At 32.5% G+C, this 8,845-nt stretch overlaps 1 protein-coding gene across 1 annotated transcript; it reads right to left on the reverse strand.

The window, feature by feature from the left end:
- Positions 1-1,360: 1,360 nt before the first annotated feature.
- LOC111480572 (probable ADP-ribosylation factor GTPase-activating protein AGD5) lies at positions 1,361-7,227 on the reverse strand. The gene is made up of 11 exons (XM_023125691.1): positions 6,967-7,227; positions 5,446-5,504; positions 5,227-5,317; positions 4,714-4,768; positions 4,541-4,631; positions 4,180-4,414; positions 3,225-3,438; positions 2,973-3,151; positions 2,445-2,687; positions 2,293-2,351; positions 1,361-1,803 (listed from the first exon to the last, which is right to left on the reverse strand). Exons 1-11 carry the CDS (start codon positions 7,015-7,017, stop codon positions 1,623-1,625), a joined length of 1,458 nt encoding a protein of 485 aa, XP_022981459.1. The 5' UTR covers positions 7,018-7,227; the 3' UTR covers positions 1,361-1,622.
- Positions 7,228-8,845: the final 1,618 nt, after the last annotated feature.

The following is an 8,845-nucleotide window of genomic DNA, read 5'->3' on the forward strand; positions in this document are numbered from 1 at the left end:
TTTTTTTTTTTTTTTTTTTTTTTTTTTTTTTTTTTTTTTTTTTTTTTTTTTTTTTTTTTTTTTTTTCTCTTCTTCTGAGAAGATTTTGTCCAACAAACTCGAATCTACCCACAAATTAACATAATAGTATTTACTGAGTTCAGAAAAAATTAACAGAGCTTTTATAATTCAGTTGGATTCATTGAGGTTGAATTTACACTCAATACTTTAAATATTATTACAATAATTTTTTTAAAAAATAAATATTTAAAATGGCAATTCATAAACTAACAGACTTCTTAAGAAAGGTAGTTATTTAGAAAATGAGAAGAAGGGTTCGAGGGAAGAAAGTCGAGTTAGTTCAGAGTTTCAACTATGAATCTGAAAACGAACCAAGTCAATTCGGGTTCAGGAAAAATAATCCAACCCAACTTCTATAATTTGGATTAGGTTGGTCCAGGTTATCGAATTGGATGTACACCCCTAATACTAAGTTCTCCTAATGGAGCTTGGAAGAGGCCAAATTAAAGCAAAAATTGTTGCAATTATTTATATTCGATTATTAATTACTTTGTTTATTTTTTTTAAACATTATTTTTCGGAAAAAAATTACATTTTTGCCTAAAACGTCCGACTTTTAAAAATTGCATTTTCTTTTTTTTTTTTAATACAGACAGGTTTGGTAGTAAAATTTGAGGTGATACAAACTTTTTTGTTTTTTAATTTCGGATAACAATAATTTATGTATCTCTACCATTGAAATTTCATGATTGCAATGGTCTATAGAATTAAAGAATGTAAAATAAATCTTTATAAATAAATCAGTTATTTCTTACTAATTTTAACCCCAAAAAAATTGAATTCCCAATAATATTTATGGCTTTTTCAACTATTTTATTTAAATAGTTATCAATTTATTTAAATTCATATTCAATTGTGAGACTCATGTATATGCAACACGTGTTAGGTGTCATGAACTCGTTACGTCATGTGACACATTCTACTTCCACATGTACCACTTCCAAATATAAGTTACATACACGATACATGATTTACATTAAACTGCAACCATTAAACACGATTCAATTAGTAACTCATAGACATGGGACATAGTTAGCTTAACCGAAGTCCAATATACACTACTTTTTACACTTCTTTTGCAACTACCCTAAATTTGTATTTATTTTTTTAAATGAAAAAAAAAACGCCCTATTGACGTACGAAGTTCTAAAGAACAAACCCTTTCCCGACCAAATACAAGTATATAACTAATGTTCATTTCTAATCAAATGCAGTTACTAATTATCCAACAAAACTTCCAAGAACTCATCACAAGCAAAACTGAAAATTAAAATCAAGCACCATAAAGCAACAAACTACAAAATGGTAATAGGTAGGTGATAAATCATATAAATCTACTCTCCTTTATTTGTGAAGACAAAGCTACTCATCATACAATTAAAGAAATCACTCGAAAAGGAACAATAAAATTACGAAAACTGAGACTGCCTCTACAAGTAATAGTTTACAATCCCCAGTACAGGTGGAAAAATTGGACACTGCTATCTTACTGCGCCTTAATTTTCTTGGTATACCACCAAAAATACCCAGCAGCATTATATCCTCATTCCAGCACCACTAGTTTAATGCTTTGAAAACATACCTTGGGTTAAAGAGGAGAAATCATACTCTTTTCCTGACTGTGAAGGAGTCGCTGATGACACCGATGCGGTCAATTGAGGTTTGTTTTTCCCTGGGGTGTTGGTGGTGGCGGTGCTCACACCATTCACCGGCACTGAAGAAACTTGACCGAAGCTATAAAGGCTGTAAGAAAGAATATGAGAACTTTAGCTGATCATATTTAAGAATTGATGAATCTATTTGATTGTATTCATCCAATCAATGTTCAAATCTTTATTATTTACAGATCCAACGACATATTTTACCGAACAAATTGTTGTTAATAATGATAATTATACTGGAGAATTGAAGGGGTTTCTTTTTCCTTTTCCATCTTTTATCTTACATAAGGGACCAAATATGTTTCGGACATCAGCATTTCTTCCGCTGTAAGAAACCGACAATCTCATTCACTCACTTAAGTTTCAGATTTTGGTTGTTTCCAGAATTCATCATCATTACGCTTGATAGAAAAAATCTCTAAAAATGGAAAGAAGCAAAAAATTTCGATGAAAAATAACAATCTAGAGCCCAAGTTGAAAAAGCTTTTGGAAGTATTTTTTGGATAGGAGCTTTTGAAAGTCTTTCAGAACTTGAAAATCCGTTGGAATACAAAGATACATAATTGCATACCTAGATGTAGGATATGAAACAGAACTCCCAACTGGATTTGCCAGCCCCCTGTTCATTGTCTAACTCACAAAATATAAAACAATTAGAAACTATGTGGATGAGAATCAATTAAGTTGGCTTCTAATAAACATTATAAGAACACTTGCTGATACCTGCACTGTAGTTTGCAGCCCACCCTGTGCACCCATTTGCATCATCAATCCAGGGATCGGGTAGGTGACATTTGGCCAACTTTGAGGCGGAACATTGGTACCATTGAGGACAGCGGGTTGAGCGTTGCTAAATTTTGCGTCCCCAGCAGCTGATTTAGCTGCAGCAGCCATGAGAAGTGATTGTTGCTGAGCTAGCATGGCAAGTTGCTGTTGATGCATAGCAAATGGAGAGACCATATTGGACTGCACATAGTCAAATCAAAATATCAAATACAACTGTCAGTAGAAGCCCAAAACACTCTCTTTAATCAAGTAGTTTTTTAACATATTTAAATTTTGTACAACTTAATAGCTTAGTTCAGTTAAAACTAAAATAAAAGAAGAAAAGTTGCTCTTTCAACTGAAAATAACATGATGTAAAAATACCTAATTCAATCTCATAGGTTAAAATGGAAAAGTGGCGAGAAAAGTAGAAACTTTACTGAAGAGTATAATATCAAGTCTTAAAGGTGACAAGGCAATATTTACCTTTTCAAAAAGACTCATTATATCATTTTTAACATCTTTCACAGGTTTATCTGGAACTAAAGAAGGTGAAACTAAGGTTGAATCTTTGAAAAGATCCTCAATTCCAGAAGTGGACTGGGGAATGGCTTCAGCTGGTTTTGTTGGCGCAGGTTTCTCTGCTGATGATGCTTCTTCAGCAGCTGTAAAATTGAGCACACACCAAAAAATCAGAAATATATAAAAATGCTTGGGCAAGGAAAAGTTAAAACATACACTGGAAACCAGCCCATGAACTATCATCTGTAGAAACTGCAGCTGAGCCATCATCAGAGGGGCCATCAAAGGATAGCATGTTAAAAAGATCAGTAGCATAATCAACTTTTGGAGAGACAGCTGGGGCATCATTTGTAGTCTGTTTCGTTGCTTCAGCTTGCTGTACAACTGGTTCTGGTTTCGGCTCTTGGCATGGTTTGGGGGCTGGAGCAACCTGTACAAATATAGAAAACAAATGCATTAGAAGTTATTGCCACATTTTGCTGAAGCTTTAGTTGTTTTTTATTTTTTATTTTTCTTGCTAAAAGCAAGAAACTAAACTTTTCATTTTCGCTAAAGCTTAAAAGATATACAAACACCACAAAGAGGAGAAAAACCAGAAATAATAATAAAGCACGTAAAAAGTTACAACGGAAAAATAAGCATTATCGTTGAGACGTAAATCTTGAATAGATCATTGATCACTAAACCCTGAAAAGAGCTCAGGCAATGCCACCATAACTTACCCTGACGGGATTTTGGTGTGCTTCTGTTTCTACTCAGACGGGATATAAACATGCCCCCAGTTTGGTCCTCAGACCAAAACCAAAATGACTCATTTGTGAAGGAGAATCCATGATGAACGTCATTTCTATATGTGCATTATTAAATACATTATTGATGGCCTAGCAAACAACAGCATACATATTCTCTCTAATTTTGAATGTATAACTGTTATAATAAGCACAATTAAACATTTATTAGTTATTTATAAGTACAGAAGTAATATTATGAAATGAACTTCTAGGTACAAACTAATTTACATTTCATAGTTTCCACATTTATCTTTCCTCTTCCCCAACATGTCCTAAATCAAAAGTAATTTTTGCATGATGAAATTCGTTAAAAATTCATACTAGAAACATCCAATTGTTAAGTAGGGAAGTTAATAAACGAGGAAGAAAAGTCAGCATACTTGTTCAGGTCCTCTGGGAGGAACAGGAAGACTAACTCTCGCGGCAGGTATACTCTCTTTCACACTATGTGTATGAAGTCTCTTCCTTTCCTCGAACAAATTTTCAGAATGGCCTGAATACCCTGATCCACTTCTTTCCGCAGGCCTCTGCCCATGCAAAGAAGGCCTTTCCTCCTGTACTTGAGAAGGTGATCTTGGTTTGCCATCCTTAGAAACCCATCTCTTATCTTCATACCTGTAAAATTTGTATAACGCAGAGTACTTTTGGACGTCAAGATACTGATAGACATTACAAATGCAGCTATAGTTGTATTGTAAGAAAATGTTAATAGGTTAATCTAGCTTTTAAATCCAAACATACTTTGCACGAATAAAATTCTCAATCCCAACTCTGTCATAATTTGGAGGTAGCTCCGCCTCCCAATAACTGTTTGCCTTCTCATTCCCCATTGCTACACAAACACAATCTCGGTAAGAAAAGAAATCAATATTGGCTGAACAAAAAACAAATAAACTGTAGGTCGAAGAGCATACATTGTATAAATGTAACCTGCTCTGGAAGCCAAGTGTCCAAGGTAGCAGACCGTACCTGCAAACAAGAGCCATCAAACCATACTCACTATTGCCAGCATACAAGAGATGTAAAAGGAATAATGCCCAGAAGTTGAAAGATAGATCACTAGAAGCTGAAAATTTTTGAAACATATATTGATGGCTAGCCAAATAGAGTTACTCAAGGTGAAGTTATTCAAAGGATAAAAACCAACAATTGAATCAATTACCAGGGACCTAGAGACACATAAAGAATAGGTTCCAATCAAGATAAAAGATGAATAGCCAAGAGGTACTTCTAAAATATAATCATTAAAAATCTTGACCCAAAAGACAAGCACTTATGGTCAAGAAAAATAAATTATTAAGAAGCTAGAAACAAACATATGTTAGCTATACTCAATAATATATCCCATATGAAAATCAAATATCGCCAGTATTTACAAGGGAGCCAAGAGTCATTTTTCCTCAGCCATACATAAAGCAAAACACTACCTTCGATATGTGAACACCAAGGCTTCTGTGGATACCAGAACATTGCATGCATATAAAAATGCCTAAATTAACACTAGCCCATCGTGGTCCCCTGAAAAACAGAAATCAACTGTCAAGCATTTATTCAACCAATAAATAGCATTGGGCTATTTATCGTGTAAACTAAGACTTGTTTCAGCAAAGCAACAGTGAGAATGATAAAGAATTGAGAAAACATACTTAGCTTTGCAATCAGCACACTCCCTATTCTCTGGCAACTTAAGAAGCCCTTCTAATATCTGCACATAATAAGAGTATAAAAGGTAAGAATTTCACCAAAGAACCAGATTGTTAATAAGTGTAAGTAAAGGAGCAACCATAACAAAAAATGTGTGTGTTGGACACAAAATTTTAAAGTCTACAACTTTAAAAATCTTTCTTCCCATGTATTACTAATCTACATAATTACCAAACACAAGTACAGCTAAAAATGCTGATGTTAAAATGTCTTTGACTCTGTATCCGATTAGCAACTATGAAACAGAGAAAATATTGGCAGTTGAGGAACCACAAGAAAAAAAATCCTCATCCATATTTCCAGAAAAGCTAAGCATATGCTGATAAGAACTAAGAAGATACGAATGCAAGCAGCTCATGATAGAATAACTCTCTTTTCCAAGAAAAAAACAACTCTTTGGAGGTAAAGGGACGTACTCGTCTCCTAACTCATGCATATAGACTATCAACTTGTTGCTACAGGTCATAGAAAAAAGGGAAAGGTACTTCTCAGTCTTTTACATATTATACCGTCATGAAATTATTCGGGAACAAAGAACTGATGACAATAAAACTTTCCATATTTTGTTCCATGCCATGGTTATGAAGTAAAGGTATGATGCAATGAGACTCGAAGTAAGTTTTATAAAACGATTGTGAATGAATTTTATAAAATACGTCGGTATCTGATATCTTGTACCACTAAATCCCCAAACAACTGGGATTCGGTAAAAGCCAAATCCTTCATTCCAAGGACACTAATTTAATTAAAAGATTTTCGTCATTTCTAAGACATATTTAAATGGCGAGTTCAATTCCTTCCTTCCACACGGACCCCTCACTAAACCAATTATTATTTCTACGGTATGAAAGTAACATTTTGCTGATTAAAAGAAAAAAAGGTTCTTGTCTGCAAGTACAACTCTCGAATTATAATCGGGACAATAACGATAGAAGAAATTTGATATGGACAAGATGAATCAAAATCACAAAATGACGATACTCAAACTCATAAGCAGTCGCTGTAATAACCTGAATCAGATGCATCGAGAAACAACATACTGAAATCCACCAGAGAAAATTCAATCAAATCACCAAAAAGACAGCAAGAAGACAAAACCAAAACAACGAATAGGTAATCTAAACGTCGGATAAAATGCAATTGATCCAAACACGGAGATCAAACGAACCGCAACTCAAATCCATAACCATTTCGTTCGATCACATACAAAAGAATCCAAATCTATACCTAATAACATCGAATTCAAACGTAGTAACCAAAAAACGAAAACAACAGAACACATCTCGGTTCAACTGATTAACAACCAGCCAACCAAACGAAGAGCGAGCATCAGTTAGACGAGAAAATTCAACTTGAAATTCAATAGTGAAAAGATTCATGATCCGAAGAAGACATGAGAAGATGGAAAAGGAAAAGGAAAAGGAAAAGGAAAAGGAAAAGGAAAAGGAAAAGGGAGAAGGTACCTTTCTGTGGCGGGCGTTAAGCTCCTTGGTGACGTTGGCCTTCTCATTCATGGTGGGAACGGGGAGAGGGCGGAAGAGAGAGGAGGAAGAGGAGGAGGAGGAAGAAGAAGCAGCCGGACACGGAGGTCAGAACGGTCTTTCAACACGGTTTTCTCTCTCCTCTCTTTCTCTTTCTCGTTCTCTCTCTAGAATGCCCCTTTCTTTGTGCGTTTAGTTTCTCTCTCTAGCCCTTCGTCTCGTCTTCTGATTATTATTTTGAGACCCAAAAGGTAAGACGGAGGAGGGAAAATAAAGTGGATACCCCCAAAACCGCTTCTTCTTGACCTTTTTTTTCTTTTTTATTTTATATTATTTATTTATCATTAATTTTTTTATTTTTCAAATTTTTTAGAAATATATATATATATATATATATATATATGTATATTTTTTTTTAAGAATTTTCAGAAATGGGTTTAAAAAATTAGTAAGTTCATTAAGCATTGTTTACTCATTTAAACTAAGATTAGCCTGCAATGTTTATGTCATATATTGACTTTTAACAAATTATTTTCTAATATTTGTTGGAGGCTAAAGAAAATTTAAAATAACAGATACATGCATATGTGGGAGATTTATTTTTTTAATTAAAATTTTCAAATCATTACTTTAATTTGACCTAAATAATTAATATACTTCGACTAAAATTTATTAGTTTAATGATTAAGAAATCTCGTTGATCTTATGTGACCTCTTGTAATAGTAATGATAAATTTGTTTGATGGAAGAACTCTTAAAAAGAACAAGATTGCGTGCTGATGTAGTGCTTGTCACACCGGTTCTTAAATCTTAAGTTGAACCTTAAGTTAGATCAAAGAATTGGTTTAGTAAAAGTTTAGAGAATGTGGTAAGGAATCTAACCAGAAAAATAAAATATCTCAAGACAAGAACACTCGTTATAGATTCAAATCACTTCACAAGTAAAAATGATTATAAGCCTACAATAACTATATAGAATTTAACTAAAGAAAGATAAGAACACTTAACCCTAATAATAAAGAATCACTACGAGGAAAAGTAATATTAAAGTTAATTTGATGATCAAATGTCTTAGGGTAAGAACATCATCCTTATTTCGAATAAGGGCTGATGTGACCTTATCACTAGAAGAGATCGTGGGATCATGGTTGACATTCTTCATCCTTGCACTTATTCTTGAATGCAGTGTGTAAAACACGCTAAATATATTGTTGCTAAATAATAATAAACTTATTTGAATCTACGGCATAATTCCCTTCAAAAATAATTTGATAGATAAAATATTAATTATCATTTTTTAAATGAATTCAATTAATTTTTTTTAATGAATATGTGAAATAATTAGTTGGAGTTTGCTTTGGTCTCAATATTCGTTTAGTTGAAGCATTTAGGTAATGATTATTCATACTGGATTTTGAATAATCAATCTATATTAATATTTAGGATTTATACAAAATTTTATATTTCAATTTTCAATTTTATTATTATATTTTAAATGTATTGTCCTATGTCCTCATAGGTAAAATATATTTTTTTCTATTTAATTCGTAAATTTTTAAAACTAATAATTTTTATTTTTAAGATTTGAATTTAATTTCGAGTCGTTAAGATTTTAAAGATGACATCTTCATTCTCGAAATTAAATTTGATTCTTAATTAATATTTGAAATTTGAAATTGGATTCTACTAGTTAACTCAACCAAAACTAATTAACATGATGATAGTTAATATATATTTATTATATGCTAAATTAGTTCATTCGAAAAAAAATACATTTAAACTTTAAAAATGATTTAAAAATTTTCCATTTTATTAATATCTTTAAATATTTTTAAAAACTCAAAAATATATTTGAATTTTT

This window comes from Cucurbita maxima, unplaced genomic scaffold (assembly GCF_002738345.1).
Source record: "Cucurbita maxima cultivar Rimu unplaced genomic scaffold, Cmax_1.0 Cma_Scf00006, whole genome shotgun sequence".
Taxonomy (NCBI): domain Eukaryota; kingdom Viridiplantae; phylum Streptophyta; class Magnoliopsida; order Cucurbitales; family Cucurbitaceae; genus Cucurbita; species Cucurbita maxima.

Coding starts and splice junctions, on each gene's coding strand:
- LOC111480572 (XM_023125691.1), bottom strand. CDS start 7,017: ATGAATGAGAAGGCCAACGTCACCAAGGAGCTTAACGCCCGCCACAGA. Junction 2,352..2,444: donor GGCTGCAAACTACAGTGCAG/GTATCAGCAAGT, acceptor TTTGTGAGTTAG/ACAATGAACAGGGGGCTGGC. Junction 1,804..2,292: donor GTTTCATATCCTACATCTAG/GTATGCAATTAT, acceptor TCTTTCTTACAG/CCTTTATAGCTTCGGTCAAG.